Here is a 27,177-nt window from a genome sequence, read left to right on the forward strand (position 1 = left end):
CATTATTGCCCCTCTTGCCGCTCGCCCCTCTCTGCATTTGCCTCTCTTGCCGCTCGTCCCTTTTTGCGCATGAGGTAACCTTCTCTCTATAGATCTTGGGACTAGAGAGCCTTTAATCAGAGTGGCGCCATAAGAAAACGTCCGTCATGTTTAAGCGAAATCCCACGAGAGAGATAAAAGATATATGTAGTTTCAGTTTATTCAACGATATAGCTGCCAGCTTCAGTTAGAAGGTTAGATGCAACATCTGGAGTAAATAAATATAAATACATTTATAACATTTTATAATACAATTAGGGCCTATCCAGGTAAATTTGTATAGTACATAACAATATTCATAAAAAATATTATCTAATCGTATATTACATGTATTCATATAATAAAAATGCGACTTGATAATTTTCTTCATGAATATGGTTATACAGCAAATTTGGATCTCTTATAATATTTTTATAGAAATATGGGTGGATGTACAATTCCATTTTGCAATAACTCATTTAAAAAGGGTTATATTATGAAAATATTTCCGAGAGATCCAGAACGTCGAATGGAATGGATAAAAAGTATAAATAGTAAATATAAATAAAAAATTGGACACCATCAAAAAATTCATATTTATGTGAGGTTATTATTTGTTTAATAAATATTTACAATATTATAACAAAACATTAATGTAATACTAATAAAAATATATTCTAATTGACTAAAATATATAGTCAATTTAATTATGAATTTAATTCTTTGTTTTTTAATCATTTTTTAATTATGTATCATTACACGTAAATCCAAATCAAATACTATAATAATCATGATAATATTTTCTAATTATTTTTTGTGTTATTATATAAGTACATTTTGCTCCTGAAATGTGGGAACAAAGAATAGATAATAAAAGAAAATTAAAACCATATGCAGTGCCAACAATTTTTGAATACTTTCTAAGGGAAAAAGTATTTTTCAATAATCAAAGATCTGATGTAATTAAAGATGAACATAGATTATTATATTATAATTCCAACAAAAATCAAATTATAATTGTAACGGTGCAGCCCGCAAGCTGCATCGTTACGGCTACGGACCGTCCATCGTCCGTAGCCCACCAAGGGCGCATCGAGCGCCGATAAATTTCTTATCGTAACAACGGCGGTCAACCGCCGAAAATCCCGCACACCCGACCGTTCCGAAATTCCGTTTTGTGGGGGACTCGCCGCCGAAACCGCCGATGCTTGCCGATTTGAAACCATTCGGCTGCCAGCCAGGTATAAAAGAGGCCCGGCTGAACGTCTTCTCACCAGATCCTGTTCGCTGCTAGCCAGCGAACAATCCTGCTGCGAGCGTTCTCGTAGTCCGACCGAGAGTACTCGGATTCTATGCCTTATTCCAGGTACACGAGCGTTCTCGATACCGTTTCTATCTCCGATACGAGCATACTCGTATACCCCGTCGAGCGCACTCGGCTCCTCCAGGCATCGATCTCCGTATGCAGGGCATTCCCTCATACTTAGTCGAGTCGCCGCTCTGAATCCGCCTTCGTACGAATGTTCTCGTACGTCCGCCGACCAATTTCGGCCTCTAGTGCGAGCGTCCTCGTACTCCCGTCGAGCATACTCGACGTCCTGTTCCTAATTTCGCGTTGCCGCGCACCGGGATTCATCCGCAGAATCCATTCAGCGGACAAACTACGTCGACCAATCCGCGCCGTCGAACGACCCGTTATGATCTACGATCGAACGGACTCGCGATACCGTCACGAACGCACTCTCCGACGAGCGTTGCGTTGTACCAACCGTTGCGACACGATCGCCCGCGCTTGCGCTCTCTCTGATCGCACCGAGACGCCTCACGTCAAACTTTCATAATTCGTTCACCGTTGCTTTAAATAATTATTTTACCGTTTGCCCAAAATAATTATTTCACCGTCGCCTTCATATTTATTTTACCGTCGCTCTTGTATTTATTTCACGCCGCTTTCAAACACTATTCCGCCGTTCGCTTAAATAATTGTCTCACCGTTGCCGATACTTCGAATTTATTTCACGCCGCCTTCAATAATTATTTCACCGTTCACTTCAATAATTATTTTACTATTTCCGATACTTTCTTATTTCACGCCGCTTCAATAACTATTTCGCTGTCACTTATTAATTATTTCACCGTCGCTTTAAATAATTATTTTACCGTTGCTAATAATTATTGCACCATTGTTAATATACTGATCGCACCGATACTTTGCTATTTATCTCACGCTACTTATATGTTTTTTCGAATTCGCTTCGTATACGCTTCGCATGTACGCACGAGCATTGAAGCAGATCATTTGAAGCAAGTCATTTCAACATCTTACTGAATAAACGTTGTTTCTTCTAATTTATTATTAACCAAAAGCGTTTGTTTTTATTTGACATACCCCCAACCGACCGAACCTGGATTCCGGCGAGCTACTCCGCGTCCGCCGAAGCTCACACGGTTTCATAGTAAATGATAAAGAAGTAAAATCAATGATAAAATAAATAAAAAATGATGAGTAAAAAATATATTAAAATGTTTCTAATAAATATATTTTTTTAGATGGCTATAGATATAACTGTTAAAATTATAGATGAAACTGAACCTTCGACAAGCAATGAATTTTGTAATACATCATCAATAGAATGCATTTCAAATACAATTAAAATTGATGGAAATAAAGAAGAAAGTAAGAACATACACAACAAGAGATTAAAAGAAATAAATCGAAAAATGCAAATCCATTTAACTCTTTTGCGGAAAAAGATTAGAGTTTTAAGATCTAAGGCACAATCACTTGAAGATAAAATTAACAATGATAAGTATAAAAAGGCTTAAATGAAAGTATTCAACGAGGATCAAATTAAAGCTTTATTGACAAAAAAACGAAGAACAAAAAATTGGTGTAATGAAACTATTTAACGTGCACTTAGATTGAGGTTTACATGTGGTAAAAATGGCTACAATGAAATTCTTCAACAAGGAATACCATTTCCAAGTTTGCGCACTTTACAACGAAGATTGGAAAATTTAAAATTTAGGAATGGAATTTCAAACGAAATGTTTGATTTTTTACAATTTAAAGTATCTTTATTTCGAAATGACATTGATAATAATGAATATCTTAATAATTTTTTAGAATATTTAAAATATAAAGAAAATGACATACATTATTCTTCTATATCTAAATCATCTTCTGCAATCATAGATGAAATTCCTCCTTTTAATAATAATTCAATAATAGAGTATGATAACAGAGATATGAATTGTTTATATAATATTGGAGGGTATTGTTTGTGGCATCTATTATAAAAACATGCACTTTATGCATAATTGTAGAGAATCTGCTGGATCAAAAAAACTGTTAAATTTTAAATTTTCTGAACTTGTGAGAATTAAATGTTACAATGCAAACACTTTATATTTTGTTAATAAGCCAACATTTGAAATGTTTTTAAAATTAGAAAATATTTTTAGACATTATAGTCCTTATTTTCAAAAAATGCGTAATATAAATTTACATACATTTTTAGTAAATAAATTTAATTTTGTTCCCACAGATCATATTCTAGATTGTCATAATTTGCGTTTAAATTTATTTAAAAAATTCGCTACGGTGCGTTTAAAATTTAAAAATAAGCGTAGATTTTTATTACCAAATCGCAAATATTATGACAGTAAATCTATAGCAATGCACCACTCTTTTAAGTAAAATTAATGTTTTTTAAGTTTTAAAAAATTAAGTTTTATTTTTAATAATTAAGTTTTATTGTGTGCAATAACATTATTATTTTGGTTGTGATAACATTATTTTATGCAAATATTTTGTGCAATAATATTATTTTTGTTATAATAATATTATTTCGTATAATAAATAACATTATTTTATATACAACATCTATTTATTTCCATTTATTAAAATAAATACACAATCTTGAAAATAGTACGATTCTAAAACTGCTGGGAATAGCTTAAACATGGCGGACCAATCATAAATGATAGTTGTATGGCGCCACTCTGATTAAAGGCTCTCTACTCCGGACTAGAGTCCCTATATATAGAGTCTGGCCCATAGATATATTACATATAGATAGAGCTTTATGAATCTTAAGGCCCTTACACAATGCCAGGCAACAGGCAATAGGAACAGGAAATAACGTAGAAGAGAAAGAGAGAAAAGCTATTTCTCTCTCTTTCTTTCCTACATTATTCCCTATTTCTATTGCCTGTTGCCTGGCATTGTGTAAGGGTCTTTACGCCTGCCAAGATAAAATTATCTTTTCCTCCTTCGCGCATGTGCAATCGCGCATTTATCTTCTGTTTATCCATAACAGCCATAGATGACAACCAAGGATATAACCTAATTTTATGTAATGGCTGGTTTATGCTTCGGTCTTAATCTTAATCTTAGTCTTAGTCTTAACTTAATCTTAAGGACTCGTTTATGCTTCCCTGGAAATTCGGACTACGCATGTGCAAATGTAACAAAACCTAACCTAACCTAACCACAAATTGTAATAGATCCCGGTGCTGCAAATTATAGTGAATGTTAAAATGAATCGTCAGCGGCAAAAAACTTTAATGTTTGGAATGGCACTTTTGTTATCAAGTGCCTATGCAGCATGTGTATTATTAAGAAATTAAAAAAAAAATAAAAGAAAACCACGGAGATACGCTGTTCGGCCACTGAATCGAAAAAGACACGAAACTGGTCATTTCTTTTCTTTAATGAAAGATATGCTGAATATTGAATAGGATCAGGAACAATTTTTTAAATATACACGGATCGAAAACCATTATTTCGCGCGGTTTCGTGCTGCGTCGGACGTCAGACTTACCTCATTGGCCCGGCCTTAGGACATTAGGGACTAAAGTTAAAAGATGGGATCTTTCCAAGATTAAGATTAAGACTAAGATTAAGACTAGGGAAGTATAAACGCCCTTATGGCATTCTACGTTATCAACTCTTATGGCCGGAGCACAGACTTTTGCATAAAGCATAACGCATAAGCATAAGGAAATTGATTGGTCCATTTCCTTATGCATTTGCTTATGCTTATATATAGACCAATCAATTTCTTTATGCTTATGCGTTATGCTTTATGTAAAAGCTTGTGCTCTCGGCTTTAAGATTAAGATTAAGACCGAAGCATAAACCGGCCATGTATTTACGGCTCCATGGGACCATTGAGTAAAAAGAAACAGGAGGGAGCATATACTAGCCAGGACTAGATAAATCCGCGGACGGATGTACGTCATAGCAGCCATCTTGAGCGACCACTTTTTGAAAGTGAGAGGGAATGCTCGAGCATTGCGGCAAGCGGCATACCGTACGCCGTACGCATTAATATGCAGTGTATAGTCTTTTATGCAACAGTGTATGGAAATAAACGATCAAAATAGTATACTGTAGAGCTTGTGGCATAACAGCAGCAGCTCGAAATCATGGAATAACGTTTCATCGGTTAGTATTTCAACAATAATGAGATTTTTATTTTGGAGATTATAATCATATGTATAGTATTGTGAAATTGTAGATTCACAATAATTACTAAATAATTTTTACTCACAAACAGGTTTCCGAAAAATCCGGATCAAAGAAATGCATGGATAAATTTTTGTAAGGACGAAGGATTTAATATAAATTTAGATTTTAGATTTTAACATTGCTCTTATGGAAATACTGCACGAGTGCAATCTCAATGAAAAACGCCATTAAAATTTGGTATTATTGTTGCATATTATAGTTATTTTCTTTTAATTGTACATTATTTCCTAATTAAACATAACAAGTCATTCAATATTGGCGCCCTTGAGCGGCCATCTTGAGCGACCACTTTATATAGTCACTTCCGTCCGCACTTTTAAGACCAAACGCTCCCTCCTGTTTCTTTTTACTCAATGCATGGGACACAAGGAGAAAAAACACACGTAACGTTACGGACGCAATCCCTAGTAACTTTTGCGGACTTCCGGTGCGGATTACGGATTACGGGTTCTATGTGACGCCGGCCTTAAGATTAAGGCTGGCGTCACATAGAACCCGTAATCCGTAATCCGCACCGGAAGTCCGCAAAAGTTACTAGGGATTGCGTCCGTAACGTTACGTATGTTTTTTCTCCTTGTGTCCCATGGAGCCGTAAATACACACGTAACGGTATTACTATTTTTTATTTAACAAATTATAATTGTTTATTTGTATTTTATTCATAAGAAAACTACAGAATATATTATAATTTTAACAAAAATTTTAATTAAATCGTCAAATTTAGTTAAATAAATAAAATTAAAAAAAGCATTACTAGTAATAACTAGTAACTTTTAGTAACTTTTACGGAAATTTCATGGAATTACGGCTCCATGGGACACAAGGAGATAAAACACACGTAACGTTACGGACGCAATCCCTAGTAACTTTTGCGGACTTTCGGTGCGGATTACGGATTACGGGTTCTATGTGACGCCGGCCTAAGATTAAGACCGAAGCATAAACCGGCCATAAAAGTGCTGTATCCGCCGAGATAAATATACGAATGCGCATGCGCGAAGGAGGAAAATCCGTCATTATCTTGGCACGTGTTGCACTATAGCAAAAATGGTACAAAGCTCTATCTATAAGTAATATATTTATGGTCTGGCCACTCGATTAGTTTTGGAAAAACATAGCGGCAGTATATGCATAGACGCATCTTGTGTTTACCATATTTATGGAATAAAACTTTCATTGACTACGGGTGTTTACGATAATTCAAGTTCGAGTTAGTTTCACTAGGACCGAAAAATGAGATAGACATAACCATCTAGAACCTTTATGATTTATGACAACTCGACGCTGTCTTGTATTGCTTGAGTTAAATTCATTGAATTTGTTGAGTTTATTGAGCAAATTTTATTGTAATAGAAAAATGTCAACTGCAAATCAGTCTATGAAAGAAACAAATAATGTTGGTATGTATGTTGGTATAACTCTTTAATAAATTAATAATAATATAATTAATAATAATAATAAATGACATTTTTCTATTACAATAAAATTTGCTCAATAAATTCAATGAATTTAACTCAAGCAGTACAAGACAGCGTCAAGTTGTCATGAATCATAAAGGTTCTAGATGGTTATGTCTATATCATTTTTCGGCCCTAGTAAAACTAACTCGAACTTGAATTATCATAAACACCCTACACCTTATTCGACTACAAATTGATAGTATTAATAAAAGCAGAGTGAAGCCTATAAAAGTAAGTACAATTATTTGGTATATGGTTTCTAAAATAAAATATCTAAGAATAATGATATTATAAAGAAGTAGAATTTGTCATAAAAATTGTAATTCTAACCTTACATTGTTTTTAATAGTTTTATTTACAATGAGTTTTATTTATAATAAGTTTTATTTAAATGAGTTTTATTTATTATTGTGATACTGAATATATAAGTAATAATAATATATACTGTAATGATATGATTTTAAGTATTATTAGTTAATTTTTCTTTATTTTTTAATTAAAAATTTCTAGAAAAGAATAATATAAATTGTTATTAATTTTCTTGTTCTATTTTTTTTCAAATTATTATACTTTCTATAAGAATTCCTATTGGTTCCGCCATGTTTTTCCAAACTTTGTTTCGACCAATAAAAATAAACACAAGCGTGGCCAGACTCTGGCTGCGTTCCGTAAAGCACATATGCGCGCATATATCTATAGTAAACGTTAACGTATACTATGGATACATGCGCACATATGCGCTTTATGGAACGCAACCTCTATATATAGGGACTCTACTCCGGACCTCATTTTTGCTCCTCATTGTACTTACTGCGTCTATGGTTATGTATAGCTCACTGGATCACGTCAATCTGCGGGTGTGACAAACGTGATGAGAAGGGTGATAGTAAATTGTGGTCGTGTTTGTCTCGTGAATCTGTCGGATAAACGGTTTTATATCCGTTTATAGTGCGAGCAAGAATAAGGAATCTTTTCGTGTTCCATAATTCGTGTTCAAACGAGAGCAAATTCGGAAGAATTTACATTCTGCATTTTTCATCTAATTAATCAGTGATTTTGAAATAATTAAATCGAATTTGAGTGTAGTCGAAGAGAGAAACAACAATGAGTTATTTCAGTGATTATGATGCCGGAGGCGGCGCAGAGGATGTGTTCGTAAAAGCGGCGGTCGAGGTCAAACGATTTCTACCGTCGCTTTTCAACATCAAAGTGGTATGTTAATGTTTAAAATGCCTTTTGACTGCTGATTAATCACGAAAGCTTGCAAACAAATTTTAATATATTGTAGATAATAGATAATATATTAGTGCTTATCTCATCGAAATTATTAAATTCGAAACAAAAATCATACAAGTATGCATGCATTTAAAAAATATATTTAAAAAAATATTTTTAGTTAAATTCACTAAATTTTCTTATTTTTTAATTAATTTTATATTGTTACTCTTTTACTTTTTATTTTTATATAAATTTTACACAAAAATTATTTTATTTTATTTTGAATTTTTGCATAAATATGTTTATTTTGTTGTGAACAAGTTTTTTTTAAATATACAAATAAAATAATGAACTTATAATTGTTATAAACTTTTTCGAGTTTTGTCTGCATTTTTAATTCTTTAATTCAGTGAGCTCTATTAATTTTTATACGTCTATTAACATGGGCAAAATATACTGTTTTATTTATGATAAATCTAAAAAAAAATAAAGCGTGCAAACATTTGAATGTGCTACATCTGTTATTGCATGATGCATCTTTTGCTCCAAGAGTTTTATCTATACAATCTTATAGTTTCTATACATCGTTGAATTTAAAAAAAATTAACTTTATTAAATGTACACTGCCATTCAAAAAAGTCAAGTTTTAAATTTATCTCTACCTAACTTTAAAAAAACTGAAGATTAAATTGAGGTCACCATCTTATGTTTCCCTGACAATCGTACAACTTTCATCTGAAATTTTTTTTACAAAAATGCCTTGTTGTTTAAATACTTAGGTATATTATTTAAAATAAGACACATAAGGGGCACAATACATATAATGCGTTACATTTAATTATAATTAAGAGAATTTGATTGCATAAAAAATCATGAAGAGTTGCTCTAATTGTCATTAATTTGAGACTTTCTCAATCGCTTCTTATGCTTAATCAGTCGAAACTTTACCTAAACTGAACTTTTTTGCACTTATTTCTTGCTATTTCACACTTCATTACTTTCCCATTTGATTACGTATGAAAATATTTTGATAAGCAGTATAAAAAGCAATAAAATTACCAGCAGTATTAAATAACCTATAGATAATTATTGCACACACAACTGACATCTTTATTCTGCACATGTAGTATTAATATAGTAGAATATGTGAATATGTATCGAAGGAAAAAATGAGAATAGAGAGTTTACTCAATCCCATTGCGTTAAGATTAAGAAAGCTCAAAATATCTGTGTTTCGAGATGTATCTGACTTGTGTTATTTTACTGCATGCATAAATATATGAGTTTTTTTTTACAGAAACTTGACTAACATCTTCATGATACGTCATCATAACGTCATCATAATGTTAGAATAAATTATCGTAACATTGAGAGAATCGCGCAATTGATTAATTCTCTCTTCTCACTTTTTCGATTTTTCCACATCAAGAAGTATTTTGCAATATGAGGAAGATATAATTGACATTACCCAAGAAAAAATGGGTAATTATCCAGAATAGCTGCCTCACCTCCGATTTTGATCCAATTTGGCTCTTTCGACGTGTTTTTTTTTTTTTTTTTTAACTTTTTCCTTTCACAAAATTGTCGCTCTCCTCCGCGAGACGAGATATTTAGCGTCAAAGTTGACGACTTTTCAGGTTAAAAAACCTGTCACTTCGATGAAATGGATATGTGCTGCGGTCACGCGCGCATGCGTACTAATAGAATTGTGCACGAAATACAAAATATATTTTTGATAAGCATTAATTGTAAGTCGCAAACCCACGTTAAATAGTATAATTATGAACCTTGCTTTGCGTAGACACAGGGGGTCCGCCCCCCCGGAGGGGGGGCGGACCCCCTGTGTAAAATAAAAATAACAAAACTTTCGTGCGTATTCCAAAGCGGCATAGATTGCTTGATCTATCAAACTAGCTTTAGCATTATATATTTTTGTACAATCTAAAGCTACTTTAATGCTAAAGCTAGTTTAGATTGCACAAAAATATATAATGTTAAAGCTACTAATACCCTGTGTCTACGCAAAGCAAGGTTCATAATTATACTACTTAACGTGGATTTGCGACTTACAATTAATAATTATCGAAAATATATTTTGTATTTCGTGCACAATTCTATTAGTACGCATGCGCGCGTGACCGCAGCACATACTCATGTCGCTGCAATTCGTCGAAGTGACAGGTTTCTTAACCTGAAAAGTCGTCAACTTTGACGCTAAATATCTCGTCTCGCGGAGGAGAGCGACAATTTTGTGGAAGGAAAAAGTTAAAAAAAAAAAAGCGTCGAAAGAGCCTAATTGGATCAAAATCGGAGGTGAGGCAGCTATTCTGGATAATTACCGATTATATAAAATTACATATGTTATCAGATCTTTTCATAACTAATTATATATATTTACATCTGACCAATTATACCATTTTTTCTCAAGTAACTATAAAGCTAAAGTAATTTACAATATGGATATAAAAACTTTGTAATTTAGCAATTGTAAATGTGCAATTACTCACGTCGTTTGCAGCGTAATCATTTCACGCATGCAAGGTGTTCTGGTGATGCTGATGGTGATGGCAATAATGATGACAGCATTAAACGGGAAATGTAATTGATCCAATGTCACGTGTTTGCACTATGCTTATTCATTAATAGAATAATGCTCATGCGTCATAGCACGCGTAAGTACGACGGTATTCACACTACGTGTTTTTATAAAAATCATGTTAATTACTTAAATTCTAAGAAATTTCTAAAATTTACTTTATAAACAGGAACAGCAGCATTAACAAAGCAAAGAATAGCAAAAAGTAGCTTCAACAATAATTAATTATAAATAAATAAAAATTGATAAAAATATATATTTATATAAACTAAATAGTTTGTAAAAATGAAATCGTTAAAATTTAGTTACGTCTTTATAATTTGTAATTTAAAATTTGTTTTTTGTAAATTTTTTTATTAATTTATAACATTCTATTAATTACTTAATCCCGAGCAATAAATTAATTTTTATTAATTTATATTTATACAACTATATATAGTCAAAATATGTCATAAATTTAACATATAAGTTTATATACATGTATCTATATATCTCATTCCATCTCATTAGTTCTTATACTTATTTCTGAACGTGGCGATTTTTCTATATAGGATGGGGTAGCTAAAGCGTTCCAAGGTGATTACTTCGAAACTATTGAAGATAACGACTTCGATTTTTTTAAATATTTTTTAAATTTAGAGGTAAATATTATTATTACCAAAATTTTTTCTCAATATCATATTTTGTAAGATATCAAAATCACAAATGTTTTCTTAAATAAAAGTACATATTTTTGTTGATGCGATGTTATAGCTAAAACGAATTCAATGGTATGATATACGACAACATGATCTTCAAATGACCTTCAAATGACTTGTACAGGAAAATCTGCATTAAATTAATTTCATGTTTGCTGCATAGATGGCAATAGATTTAATGACTGAAAGCGCTCCTTATGTTTGTAAACACACACTTCGGCTCATAACGCAACACATTAAATGCTCAGGGATGTAGATAAACAAATGCAGAACGTACGTAGGATATTGGAAAATCACAATTTAATAAATTGTGCAAACATAAAGACATTGATTACTTAAGAAAATGTTCAAAATGATGTCCTAAACTTTTGGAGCCTATATACAAGAGATTGTCAAATTGCGGCCAGAATATCTGGTGTAATTTCAATACAGGCACAGTAAATTCTATTTTTCATACCTTCTGATGTAATTGGAGAAAATGACGACCCGTTCTTTGACAAAATCCGACAGAAATAAATCAAATGAACTTAGATCTGGTGAACGAAAGTTTATTGTACCTCCCTGTCCAATCCACTTTTCAGAAAATATCTCATTTATTACTTACCTTGAGCATCGTGCATAATGTCAAAATATTCTTAAAGCGCTATTGAAGACTAAATTAATTTCCAATTTTTGGAAAATAAACTAAAACTTATTCTGAAATTTTCGAACATTGGCGTACAACTGATTGTTCGTAGAAGATTGGCCCAGTGTAAAAACCCATCTACATAAGACGCAGGATGCAAAACGCAAATTGCAGATCGCAAGAAACAAACGCTAGTTGTAAGATTTATGCGTCTACATAGTGTACATAGATACACAGCGAGCACTCTGTCTGAGCTAATGAAAAAATAGAACATCATAATATTATAATATATCCTGATTGACTGGTCGCCTCGACGCAGGACATGAAAGTTTAGGTTTGCCCAACTCCTGTGCGTCTTGCGTATTGAAGCTTGCGACCTGTAACGACCGGAAATACATCACGCTGCGTCTAATAGCGTTTTCGACTGGCACAAGTTTACTCGCTCCGAAAGCGAATAATGACGTCACAAGTTCCAGCCCGGGGTTACTAGGTTTCACTTTGGGTTACTAGGGCTGCGTTCCGTCAAGCGCATATCCGCACATGTATCTATAGTATACATAACGTATACATACATATAGTATACATAACGTATACTATAGATACATATGCGCATATGCGCTTTACGAAACGCCTAGGAATAATCGAAATATAAAATTATATTTGTATAAAATTTATCACATTACTTATTAATTTATTTTGTAACATAAATAGAGATTTGTAAGGTTATACGTTTATCACTAACTTCATTTTCATTATATTGTTCAACTACTTGCATAAATGTATTTATGCATGGTATGCTTTATAACTAGAACCTAGGTCAAATTAAAACCATTTCGGGTTGAACATATGTTCAATCGGAAATTGGGTTTAATCGCTCTCGGAATGAGTAAACCTGTGCCAGTCGAAAACGCTATAATCTTGCAACCTGCGACCCGCGTTCTGCGTCTTATGTAGATGGGCTTTAAGCAGACTTTCAGTATTTAACCTACATTCTGCATTTGTTCACAATGCTCACCTTGAGCATTTAATGTGTTGTATTATGAGCCAAAGTGTGTGTTTACAAACATGAGGAACGCTTTCAGTCATTAAATCTACTGCCATCTTCGCAAGAAACATGAAATTAATTTAATACAGATTTTCCCGTACAAAATCATTTGAAAGTCTTGTTGTTATATACCGTTGAATTCAACTCAACGTCTCAACGTTAGCTACAACATCACATCAATAAAAATATGTACTTCCATTTAAGAAAATTCGTGACCTTGACATCTTGCAAAACATGATTTAAAAAAAAGTATTGACAATAATTATATTTGCCCCCAAATTAAAAAAAAATTTTTTTTTAAATCAAAGTAACTATCTTCAATAGTTTCGGAATAATCACCTTGTAACACTTTAATTGCCCGACCTTATATACAGGGTGTCCCACCAAAAGTGGTCACCCCCTTTTATCTTTTAAATTAAAAGAGATAGACCATAACAAATATATATCAAATTAAATGGTTTAAACCAGCGCTCGGAATTAGTTGCACATTTCGGGCCGATTCTGGAGACGACGCCTCCTGTCCCCCCACTACCGCCCGGCCGCTGGCGGCCGAGCCGCCGATAGCTCTGGTTCAGGAGCGTTTTATATTAGAAATAGACTAGATTGTTTAGGCATCTCTCAGGAAATCGTAACATTTTCTTCACTACATAAATAATGTTTATTTTCATTAATACATAATATATATATTTAATTATTAATGAAAATAAACATTATTTATAAAGCAAAGAAAATATTACTATTTTTTGAGAGGTGCCTCAACAACCGAGCCTATTTCTTATATAAAACGCTCCTGCGTCAGAGCTATCGGCGGCTCGACCGCCAGCGGCCGGGCGGTAGTGGGGGAACAGGAGGCGTTGTCTCTTGAATTGGCCCGAAATGTGCAACTAATTCCGAGCGCTGGTTTAAACTGTACTCTATTGTGAGCATAATAGTTGCTTACAAAAGCTATCCGTGTAAACGGACGGAGAGGTATGCACAATTTTTTTATAATAATGTGGATATTTTGATGTAAGAAAAGTTGTAGCGTTATTTGAAAAGAATACAACAATGTATGATTTAATGTAAATATTTTACATATTATACGAGTTTTATCGGCTTGCAATATTACGGGCGACGTCTATCTTTTCACTTTTGACTTTGCGATATGGCCAACTTCAATAATTAATTAATAATTAATTAATTAATTAAATAATTAACAGTATTACAACTTTAATTGACATACGTCAATCTCTAACGCACGAGTCAGAAGTTGGTTATATATATAATATATAGACGTCGCCCGTAATATTTCAAGCCGATAAAACTCGTATAATGTGTAAAATATTTACATTAAATCATACATTATTGTATTCTTTTCAAACAGCGCTACAGCTTTTCTTACATCAAAATATCCACATTATTATAAAAAAATTGTACATACCTCTCCGTCCGTTAACATATATATATATATATACAGGGTGTCCCATTTAACTTGGGACAACTAAATATTTCGAAAAATAAGCATTGTACGAAAAAATGTCCCAAATAAACTTTTAATATTATCAAGGTGGACGTCTGCCTGTGTAACAATTAACCCGCCTCCATCGCCCCTTGGAGGTGGGGCGGGTGGCAACTTTAAAATTTCAAATGGAAACCCCCATTTTTTATTGCAGATTCGGATTTCTTGGAAAAAAATACGTAAGTTTTGTCCGAGACATTTTTTCGAATCGTGCTAGATGGCGCTGTAATCAGTGAAAATTAGTTTTTGCCATTTTTTCTCACCATCGGGGTGCTTTATTTCGGTGAGTTCCCTCGCCTCTCACTATTCAATTACAATAAATGCTCGAAATGATGACCTTCCATTTCGATGCATTTATTAACTCGAGCTTGGAATGCTTGTACACATGTAGAAAGTGTATCTGGCGTTTTTTGTGCGCAAGCATATCTAATACGTTCCACCATGTTTTCTCGAGTATTTGGTACTTCTGTATACACTTTTTCTTTAAGGTAACATAAAATTATTTCAACTTTCAAAATTATTTTAAAATTATTTCAACTTTCTTTTCTAAAAATAAATAATCCATTATTTATTTGCTGAAATAAAGAACATTTGCAACATGCAACTGCATACTTTTTCTTGAAAGCAACTATGTGTTTTCTTTATACCAATTGATTCGTCTTATTATTTTATGCATAAAAGTATTAAGGTAAGATTCCCAAAAATTGAATGTTTTACAAGATATTTTGTATTTTATGTCAAAATACTGTAATTTACAAGCCTCATAACTCGAAAAGTACTTAATGAAAAATAACTGCATTATAGTGTTTTGAAAAGCTCTTGACACCAGCTATTAGATTTTGGAATCAAAAATAGGGGTTTCTATTTAAAAAACCTAACCTAACCTAACCTTGAAATGACCTTGAAGGTCAAGCTCAAGGTCAAATGAAGGTCAATTGAAGGTCACCGTTGAATTCCTCGTTGAAAATTACTTCAGAAATGACCTTGACCTTTTTCAAAAATACCTTACATGAGAAAATATTCAGCCGTCCCGGGACTTAATTGACACCCTGTATATATATATATATCCCCGCATATATATATGCGCGCGCGCACAATATAAAATCCGAAATATGTTCTTGTTCATTGAATTTGAGTAAAGATATTCGAATATGTACACATCTATACATCTTGTATTTTATAATATTTATTTATAATTGCCTATTTTAGTTTTAATAAATTTTAATAATAGTTAATTGTTAAGAATACAATTTTTAATAAAAATAATTTTAAAAAATGGTTGTAATAAAAATATATTTGTGAACATTTTTTAATTTAATGTTTTGCTTATCTTGTAATGGCACTCAAAAATGCATTGTATACTATCTTATTATTTTTTAAATGCGCAATTGTTTGCATATGCTTATCAAAAATACCATATTGTAATCTAAATTGTGGTTAGTTGTTATCCGGTATATAGCTATCATAATACGATTTCCAGAGACGATAACTGTATCAAAAAGCCAAGTTTGTACTGAAGCATAACAGCTTTCTTCGTAGCAAATAGTTTCGCTTCTCATTTTGCATCGGATACAGTTTTTCGCAGGCAGACACTTAAAATACGTAACAATTTTCCATACTCGCGCCTATTTTTTTCCTATACATATAAGTGATTGGCTTCTGCTCATCAATCCATGAAGATGGATTCACGATGTAACAAATACGTTAATTATTGCTACTCCAATTACGAACAAGACGGTGTCGCAGTTCTAAAAGTCGGATCGAGTTTCGATCCTGTAAAATTCACGAGTGACAAAACAATCGGCAAAAATAACAATGTCACTTGTTCCATTAAACTCGAACTCAATTCTAACTTGAAAGCGAAGTTATCGAACAAATCGAACAATCCTGTGTCAAAGGAGCACCATAATAAAATACCATATGAAGATAAAGCTATACGAACGACTGAAAATTTCATCGGAAAGTCTTGTTACAACGTAGGCCATTTAGATCTTTTATATCTCCTTTAGATCTTTAAATCATGATTTTCGAGAATAAATTGAAAACTAAATTGACATTGCAACAAATTTTACACAAATTGATATTCGCAGTTAGGAGAAAAAGGATCCGGCTTTAGACCACGAGGAGCAGTGCAAGACTTCAACACGTTGAGACGGGAGTGTCTGGCAACGGGACGATTGTTCGAAGATCCTGAATTTCCGGCCGACGATTCCTCACTGTACTATTCCCGCAGACCGGATAGATACATAGAATGGAAACGACCAATGGTTAGAAATTTTCCATGTTATACATTTAAAGTTTATTAGTTCTCGTTGAGGAATAAATTTCTGAGGTAAATTAAAAATATCGTGATGTACAAATTCAGAGCAAATTAATCTTCTCGCGACGGCAACTATAATGACCATTCACGAAACTGTGTGTGCAAGAATGACAAAAAAATGAAATAAGAAAGAAATAAAATACTTAATGTGTGATTTTGGTAGAAATGTTTTGTTTTACACTTAGAAGTTTTATAAATAAATTTTAGTGAAGAATATGGATTTATTTTGTTTTAATTTTGGATTTAAATTGTTTTATGTAACAAAAACTTTAAGATAAATAAATCATAGATAAGAGTTTTTTTTCTGCAATATGCCTAATTTTTAGAAAGATGATAAATTGCGCGTTTCGAAGCAAATTCAGCATCAATTCGACATGGATTTAGTCCACGGATTTAATACATACACTCGCATAGCATCGTAATAATAGTCAAAATCGCTATTTGTAACATAGTTTTTTACTTTCGTAAAATTTTAATATGACGTACTTTTCATACACAGATCCAATTCAGAAAGAGAAAGAGGGGGAGGGAGAAAGAAAGAAAGAGAGAGAGAGAGAGAGAGAGAGAGAGAGAGATTTAACGCACAAAAAAAAACTATAAAAACTTATTTTCGAAAGAACAGAAAAAATGTTTAATTTTGCAAGATGATGTGATAAGTGAAAAAGTTAATAATGATGATAAAAAATTAAATAGAAATGGCTAAAATAAATAAAATTTGTAATAGTGAACATTATGTAACAAATTAAGTATTAATGAGAATTTGTGTACAGAGTTTTGAATAGCCGTTTGTGCTATATGATCTTTTTATGTATCCCTACTTTCCTTGAGAATAATTTACATGTAAATAAGCATATTGTATAAAGTGGTCAACGCTAATTTTGATTATTTACAATGCATTACGCTTTACAGGAAATCGCGGACGATCCTCAACTTTTCGTGGAGGGTTTTTCAAGATTCGATGTCCAGCAAGGAGAGTTAGGAGATTGCTGGCTATTAGCCGCCGTAGCAAATCTGACCATGCATTCGAATTTATTCTTTCAAGTAGTGCCGGAAGACCAGAGTTTTGAGGAAAATTACGCTGGAATCTTCCACTTTAGGTTTAAAATAAATATTTCTTAACATTTTGTGTTTCCAACATAAGAAAATAATATAATTTACATTTTTATTAATTTCCACACAGCATGCATATCCGTGGGACGTTCAGAAGACATCTCGAAGATATTGTATCTCTCAAAGATATCTTCGAGATGTCTTCTGGACGTCTTTTGGATATGCATGCTGTGTGGGTTCTGTTTCAATGTGATTATATGTACTTATATCTATTTTCATTATTCGTAAATCGACGATTAGAATGTCATGAATAAATATTTCGTGTAAGTTTTGCCATGTCCAGAGAATTTACGTACAAAAATGCCTGTTAACTGCAAATTATTATAAATCTGGTTTATTTTTATAAAATATGTATGCGTATCAGGTTCTGGCAATACGGTAGATGGGTCGACGTGGTGATTGATGATCGATTGCCTACTTGCCGCGGTGAATTGGTGTATTTGCATTCAGCGGAAAATAATGAATTCTGGAGTGCTCTTCTGGAAAAAGCATATGCGAAACTTCATGGCTCCTATGAGGCATTAAAGGGCGGCACAACCTGCGAGGCGATGGAAGACTTCACCGGTGGAGTCACAGAAATGTACCAAATGGATCAAACACCGCCGAATTTATTTAATATATTATTAAAAGCTTTCGAGAGGAATTCGTTATTGGGTTGTTCCATTGAGGTGAGCAATTAATTACAATGTTGTTATCTTTAAGCATGAAACCAATTATGTACTTAGCATTAAATAAGTTTGAATACATGATTGAAAGATCTTTCCTTCAAGAGAATTCCATATATACATATACAGGGTGATTCAAAATAACCGTGTGTCCTTAAAGGGGCATATTCCTGAGCGTATTCTGAGACAACTTTTCCTTTGGCAAAAGTTTATGCAGAGCTTAATTTTCAAGTTATAAAAGAAAATAGTTAGCGTATCGTAAGTCGAGAACAATTAACAAGCAGAGGCGTCGCAACTCACTGTTACACGCGAGTGTTTACGCGAATGAGGCGCCTGCTACAATCAACTGACACTCACGATACACAAATACGTATACGCATCTCTCTCTCTCTCTCTCTCTCTCTCTCTCTCTCTCTCTCTCTCTCTCTCTCTCTCTCTCTCTCTCTCTCTCTCTCTCTCTCTCTCTCTCTCTCTCTCTCTCTCTCTCTCTCTCTCTCTCTCTCTCTCTCTCTCTCTCTCTCTCTCTCTCTCTCTCTCTCTCTCTCTCTCTCTCTCTCTCTCTCTCTCTCTCTCTCTCTCTCTCTCTCTCTCTCTCTCTCTCTCTCTCTCTCTCTCTCTCTCTCTCTCTCTCTCTCTCTCTCTCTCTCTCTCTCTCTCTCTCTCTCTCTCTCTCTCTCTCTCTCTCTCTCTCTCTCTCTCTCTCTCTCTCTCTCTCTCTCTCTCTCTCTCTCTCTCTCTCTCTCTCTCTCTCTCTCTCTCTCTCTCTCTCTCTCTCTCTCTCTCTCTCTCTCTCTCTCTCTCTCTCCCTCTCTCCCCCCCTCTCTCTCTCTCTCTCTCTCTCTCTCTCTCTCTCTCTCTCTCTCTCTCTCTCTCTCTCTCTCTCTCTCTCTCTCTCTCTCTCTCTCTCTCTCTCTCTCTCTCCTCTCTCTCTCTCTCTCTCTCTCTCTCTCTCTCTCTCTCTCTCTCTCTCTCTCTCTCTCTCTCTCTCTCTCTCTCTCTCTCCCTCCCTCTCCCCCCCCCCCCCCCCCCCCCCCCCCCCCCCCCCCCCCCCCCCCCCCCCCCCCCCCCCCCCCCCCCTCTCCCCCCCCCCCCCCCCCCCCCCCCCCCCCGCGATGAGGCAGATCCATATCGAGTAAAAGTTTTTTCACTTTCTTATGGTTCACGTTTCAAAACACAACACATTCACATACTCTGTTCACTCACTTCATCGATAAAACGAGGAATTTATTTAATGATCACTACTAATCACTGGTGCGTGAAAATTACTCGAAAAAAGAAACACGTGTTTTTCGAGTAATTGTGTATCGTGAGTGTTAGCTGATTGTAGCAGGTGCCTCACGTAAACACCCGTGTGTAATGGTGAGTTGCGGCGCCCCTACTTGTTTCTTGTACTCAATTCACGATACGCTATTTTCTTTTATAATTTGAAAATTAAGCTCCGCACAAACTTTTGCTAAAGGAAAAGTTGTCTCAGAATACGCTCAGGAATATGTCTCTTTAAAGACATACGGTTATTTTGAATCACCCTTTATATAGATTTGAATAAAACTAGAATAGTAAACTATTTAATTATGCCTTGCGCACATGTATAACTATGAGGAGTATTTCAAAAGTAAGATACATTTAATGAAAAAAAATTTTTATTATAATTTTCTGACTATATTGCTAAATTAAAATTTTCTTTTATTTCTTCAGATAATTTTCAAATAAATTTAATTTATTGTTTTATTTATTGGAATAAAACTTTCTTTTCCTTTTCCACTGCTTTTATATAACTTTTTTTATACAAATTAACAATTAGTATAATGAGATTTTTTATCCGTAATTATATTTGTAAAATGCTACAAAATTATAAATTTTTATGATTTTTTAAGGTTTTGAAACTTTGTCTTTCGAACTATGTATATATAATATACAGGGTGTCAATTAAGTCCCGGGACGGCTGAATATTTTCTCATGTAAGGTATTTTTGAAAAAGGTCAAGGTCATTTCTGAAGTAATTTTCAACAAGGAATTCAACGGTGACCTTCAATTTGACCTTGAGCTTGACCTTCAAGGTTATTTCAAGGTTAGGTTAAGTTTTTTTAAATAGAAACCCCTATTTTTGATTCCAAAATCTAATAGCTGGTGTCAAGAGCTTTTCAAAACACTATAATGAAGTTATTTTTCATTAAGTACTTTTCGAGTTATGAGGCTTGTAAATTACAGTATTTTGACATAAAATACAAAATATCTTGTAAAACATTCAATTTTTGGGAATCTTACCTTAATACTTTTATGCATAAAATAATGAGACGAATCAATTGGTATAAAAAAAACACATTAGTTTTAAAAAAAAGTATGCAGTTGCATGTTGCAAATTACATATTTTTTCTTGAAAGCAACTATGTGTTTTCTTTATACCAATTCATTTGTTTCATTATTTTGTGCATAAAAGTATTAAGGTAACATTCTCAAAAATTGAATGTTTTACAAGATATTTTGTATTTTATGTCAAAATACTGTAATTTACAAGCCTCATAACTCGAAAAGTACTTAATAAAAAATAACTTCATTATAGTGTTTTGAAAAGCTCTTGACACCAGCTATTAGATTTTGGAATCAAAAATAGGGGTTTCTATTTAAAAAACCTAACCTAACCTAACCTTGAAATGACCTTGAAGGTCAAGCTCAAGGTCAAATTGAAGGTCACCGTTGAATTCCTCGTTGAAAATTACTTCAGAAATGACCTTGACCTTTTTCAAAAATACCTTACATGAGAAAATATTCAGCCGTCCCGGGACTTAATTGACACCCTGTATATAGATCATCTAAGAAGTTTTAAAGTATAATTGCTTAAACTAATATTGAGAGTCTAAAATAATATTAAGAGATAGGAAATATATTTTATTTAAAATTTGTATATTTCTTTTTTGTTCTTTATACCCACTAAAAATAGAAAGAGAAAAATTATATTTTATAATTATTTATTATTTATTGTTCATGCGTGCGTGGATATTATTGCATAATATAATCTATAATAAATAAATAAGTAGTAATTTTTTTTTATAATTCACATATCATTTTTTATAAATCACATGAGAGTTTTGTGATTAACACATATGTATACTACACTTTTAGCCCGATCCGAACATAGTAGAAGCTGAAACACCTCAGGGATTGATACGTGGTCACGCCTACAGCATAACCCGTGTAAAACATGTAGAAATTCAGACACCGAATCAGCATGGCATCATACCTCTCTTGAGACTTCGCAATCCTTGGGGTAACGAGGCAGAGTGGAACGGTCCTTGGAGCGATCGGTAAGTAATAACTTTGCACTTAAGTGCGAACTAGGGTTCTTCATTTATGCATAAGTTATAACGATTTACATCTATGCGTAAACAATGCAAACTGCGTGAAATGTGTTATCTATATAAACAATATATAATACGTATACAATTTATAAAATTTTATTTTACATTTTTGTCGGATACCCAGCAAACGCACATGTAACTGATATTTCCTGTTATATAACCAGAAAGTATCAATAAAGTATCATTGATACTTATTGTAACTTATTGTAACTTATTGTAACTTATATATCATTGTAACTTATTTATGTATATGATACGTAAAAGCGCTTCTGTCTAATACATATCATATATTATTAAAATAGTATATAAATGATACATAATTGTACTACTATCTGATACGTATCATTATCTGTGAAACGATATGTATCGCATCAGTAACTGATATATGTATATGTAAGCACTGACGAGAGACTCACAGTCAGTCTTTGGATGCATTCAGAAAACACAACATAGTTGATCTAAAATCTATAAATAAGGTAAAATATATTACCTTATGTATTATTTTATGTATTATCATATGTAATTAAGGAATATATAGTTTCTAAATGCATAACAAAATGTCGAAAAGGAAAGATTTCTGTAATTTATCAGCTCGTCAGCAACGTAGACGTGTTGTTAACCTTACAAATGTGGATTTACTTAGTAAATCAAATGTAAATATGAATATAAATACGAATGTAAATACAAATTTTGATAATACCGCTTTCTTGTCTAATCCTAAAATTAATAATAGTGATACTGAATATGAAAGTGAGAGTAATAAAGATACGACATATAAAAATGATAACAGTAATTTCGAAACGATAAATGATATGTACATTAAAAACGACAAAAATTTTGCTGTAAAAATACAACAGATTTCAACAAATGATATCACATATGATTCACGTTCATGGATTTTAAAATATAATATAAGTCATGCGGCAGCAAATGATCTTCTACAAATTTTGAGAAAACATGAGCACAAAAATTTGCCAAAAGATATAAGATCCTTAATGAAAACACCATGAAATGTACAATCGAATATCATACATATTTTTCAACAAGGCAAATATATACATTTTGGTTTAGAAGAAGGTATCAGAACTTCTATATATAAACATTATGTCAATTTGCCATAAGAAATTTGTTTAAATTTGAATATAGATGGATTGCCCATATCCAAAAATTCTTCTAGACAATTGTGGCCTATTTTAGCTGCTATAGTGGACAACGCCTTTTACACAGAGCCATTCCCAATTGGAATTTACTATGGTACAAGAAAACCAGAAAATGGAAATATTTTTTTACAGCCATTAGTTACAGATATGTTGCATATAAAGAATCAATGTGGAATATATGTCGATGAAAGACTTATTCCTGTAAAAATAAATGCCTTTGTGTGCGATGCACCAGCAAGAGCTTTTATTGCTGGCATAAAAAATCATACAGGATACTTTGGCTGTACAAAATGTGTATGCAAAGGTTTATTGAAAATTTATTGAAAATAGAGTTGTTTTTCGAGAGTTAAAATGCTCTCTTCGAACAGATGTATCACTTAAAAATAAGATGCAGCCTGGGCTATAGAAATATAAAAATTTTATATTGTCATTATTTTTTTTGTTAAAAAACAACTATTAGAGATATAAAACAAGTTATTGCGTTTTCTATTTGTTAACTCGACCCGACTCCTGACTCTAAAAGTTCTACACTTTTAGAGTCAGGAGTCGGGTCAAGTTAATAAATCGAAAACGCTATTAGATGAACATGCTATCTGCTATAGAGTTTACAAAAATTTTATTTTCTCATTATTTGTTTTATTTTTTGTTAAAAAATAACTATTGGAAATATAGAGAAAGTTTTAAACGACCACATAAAGAGATGTTAGAAAGTTATGTAAGTTAAATATATATATATATATTATTAATTTCTTAAACTCAAAAGATTTAAGCCTATTAAATAATTCTCATCTTTTCATTATCCTATTAATTAAATCCCTTTTATACTCATTAAAGATTGAAGATTGAAATTTGACCAAACAAGACAAAAATGTACATAATTTAAGTAGCTACAATTTCTTTGTCTTGTTTAATCAAATTTTAAATTTTAATCTTTAATCTGAATTTTTAAATTAATCGGATATGGATTTTACGCATTTAAAACATATATGTTATGCATTTGAAATGTATATGTGACCTAACGTTCTATATCTGAAATGTATCTGTTATATGATATATAATGGCACAATTATATATCATAAATATATTTAAAGTACAGTGATACATATCTCTGATATATCAGAGAAGTGCTTTTGTTGCTGACATTCAGAAGTACATGTACATACATGTATGTTACTTACTATGTAACTGGTTACTTTATAATATTTAATGTCATGAATCTGAGATATATATATTACATCGCTGCGTTTGCTGGGTATATTATTTTAAATCTTTGCTACAAATACATAATATAAAAAAATGTATTTTTTATTTTGGAAGCATTTCTGAAATCTTTTTTTTTTTATTTCGACAGCTTATACGTATCATACTATTGTATTTAACGCAGCATGTTACGTACGTTTTTAATGTTTGTATTTTTGCATTAATTTTATGAAAATATACTTTCATGTAATTATCATATAATATTAATATTAATTATATTTATTATTATGTTATCACACGAGCCTATTCCTCATATGGAATTTCTTATATTGATTTTAAATCACGCGGGGTCCAAGTAGCGTCTTTCTTCTACAGATTTGTTTATTTCCTAAAAAACCAACGAGAGTGAATGTTAGAAGCGTGGTGTCTGAGTAGTTTAGTGGAAAAAACAGTCGCCCGGAGAGTGGAAGATCCGGGTTCAAGTCCCGGCAAGTCACTCGCACCCTGATATTTTTTCTCTCATGTTCCTTACTTTAATTCATATATTCTGATTCTCGAATAATGAGATCGATGTACAACATGCTGCATTTTTCGTACACTTCAGTATCTCGAACTTGAGATCAGTGTACATTTTAATGTCTCAATGCAGACGAATTAAGTTTCAATACGAAACATTAAAAATTTCATCACACTAACAATTAGCGATGCTCGATAAGCCTCTTCATATATATTGATTGTTATCACACGAGCCTATTCCTCATATTGAATTTCTCTTATATTGATTTTTAATTATATTTAATTAATAGTTAACATTATTATAAAACATGAATTGTTATACCAGTAATTTTGTTTTCTGAAAGTATAAAATGCCACTATGCAGAATTATTATTTATTGTAATCTTCTCTCTGACATATCTTTATAATTAATTCTGAAAGCAGATATTACACAGTTGAATAATTTAATTACTAATTTTTGTAAGTCTACATAAATCTACATAATTTAAATTGTCCACGTGTTGAAAAATATTAGTGTATATCAAGAGACACGGTAGTGTCTCGCGCCAAGTTCACGCGCAGCGCGCAACGCAGCGCAATCAAGAGACACGGTAGTGTTTCGCGCCAAGTTTACGCGCAGCGCGCAACGCAGCGCAAGACCGACCGTGTCTCTTTAAGGTGCAATTTCACGTAGCGTCAAAAAGCTAGCGGCTACCCCCACTCTGTGATACATTTCCTCTCAATAGTAAGCTGCCGATAAAACGCCAGCCGCTAAACGCCCGCTACTTTTTCATGGAGCGACAAATCGCTAGTCGCTGTGGATTTATATTTTCTGTATTTTTTAAATTTTTTCTATAGATTTAAATTCGTGTATGAAACTGACAATTAGGATGCGTGTCAAAGTGCGTTTAAACTGTCCGAACAGTATTTTATCGACAACATTACAAAATACATTGCCATCAGTAATAGCTAAAGAGATTAAGAAACGACGAATACTGGTGTTGTGTGCAATTATGCGAAAATTGCAAAAAAATGAAAAGAGACCGTACAGGAAGAAGCAATACTGGGTAGCACCATATCTAAAGGATCGTCCAGAGCACAGTTTTTATTATGTGTCAATTCCTAAACTGACCATAGAGAATGGAGTACGATTCCACAATTATTTCCGAATGTCCGCAACACAATTTGAGGAATTGTTATCTATTGTTGGACCGCTATTGATAAAAGAAAATGTTATTCGAGAGCCTATACAACCGAAAGAACGTTTGATAATAACATTAAGGTTTGTAAATGTTAAAATTACTGCAAATTTTATACAAGAAACTTGTTCACTGCTTCGATATTGTTTAAATATTATATATCTTTGTATCTTTGCAATGTTCTAGATATCTTGCTTCTGGCGATTCAATGACGTCAATGTCATACCAGTATCTAGTTGGGGTAACAACAGTTTGTAATATTATTCGAGAGACATGCGAAGCAATTTGGAGCAATTTGTGTCCTTTGGTTTTATCATCAGTATTGTCGGAAGGAGACTGGCTCGAAATTGCAAATAATTTTGAAGAATTGTCCAATTTCATTCACTGCATTGGTGCTATCGATAGAAAACATGTAACAATTCAAGTATGTGTTCCAATGTTCACTGTCGTTGTCGTTGAAACTCATTTTTTGTTGATACAACTGATACAACATTCAAACCAATTCAAACACGTCTATTTTTCGCTCGAGTTGGGCTTTTCCGAACTTCAAGCGGCAAAACGACGCATCGACCAAAAGCGCCAGAGTGGGGAGAGCCGCTAGCGTTTTGACGCTACGTGAAATTGCACCTTTACGCGAGCCGGAGAGCTGAGACGAGCCGAGATTATCGGATCTCAGTAACGCCTGAGCCGATCGATTTAAAAATAGGCTCAATCGATTGTGCATGTCCAAATTATATAATAAAAGTATGTTTGTTTTTACTCCACGTGCTCTGTAAAGATAGATATAAAAGTCTAAAGTTTAAAATATCGAAAAACTATTTCAGTCATCGTCTCCGTCGTCTGGGATGTTCCATTTTTGCTTTTTATACGCTAGGGGCGCTAGTGGTGTTGATAAGTGTAAACAGATGCGCTTGTTACGAATTTGCATAACCTTCAGAAAAAGTGTCAAAGTAATAGCGAATTCGGTTACTCGCACTG

General features: G+C 33.0%; 1 protein-coding gene and 1 pseudogene across 13 annotated transcripts in view; both read left to right on the plus strand.

Annotated features, from left to right (window-relative positions):
• Positions 1 to 27,177, plus strand: part of LOC105677893 (calpain-A-like) — a 69,762-nt gene that overhangs the window by 4,821 nt on the left and 37,764 nt on the right. Inside the window, exons 1-6 of one of the 13 annotated variants that reach the window (XM_067353974.1) lie at positions 7,857 to 8,226; positions 10,751 to 10,830; positions 16,785 to 16,961; positions 17,924 to 18,111; positions 18,489 to 18,792; positions 21,910 to 22,091. In XM_067353974.1, the coding sequence (XP_067210075.1) occupies positions 16,959 to 16,961; positions 17,924 to 18,111; positions 18,489 to 18,792; positions 21,910 to 22,091 (677 nt within the window). In that variant the 5' untranslated portion in view covers positions 7,857 to 8,226; positions 10,751 to 10,830; positions 16,785 to 16,958. Of the gene's footprint in view, positions 1 to 7,855; positions 8,227 to 10,366; positions 10,546 to 10,750; positions 10,905 to 16,039; positions 16,671 to 16,784; positions 16,962 to 17,923; positions 18,112 to 18,488; positions 18,793 to 21,909; positions 22,092 to 27,177 lie in introns of those variants that run through there. The other 12 variants (XM_067353972.1, XM_067353973.1, XM_012376776.2 and 9 more) reach the window with 12 other exon arrangements.
• LOC105677888 (uncharacterized) lies at positions 231 to 4,724 on the plus strand (annotated as a pseudogene).

The sequence above is a fragment of the Linepithema humile genome, chromosome 4, assembly GCF_040581485.1.
Source record: "Linepithema humile isolate Giens D197 chromosome 4, Lhum_UNIL_v1.0, whole genome shotgun sequence".
Taxonomy (NCBI): Eukaryota; Metazoa; Arthropoda; class Insecta; order Hymenoptera; family Formicidae; genus Linepithema; species Linepithema humile.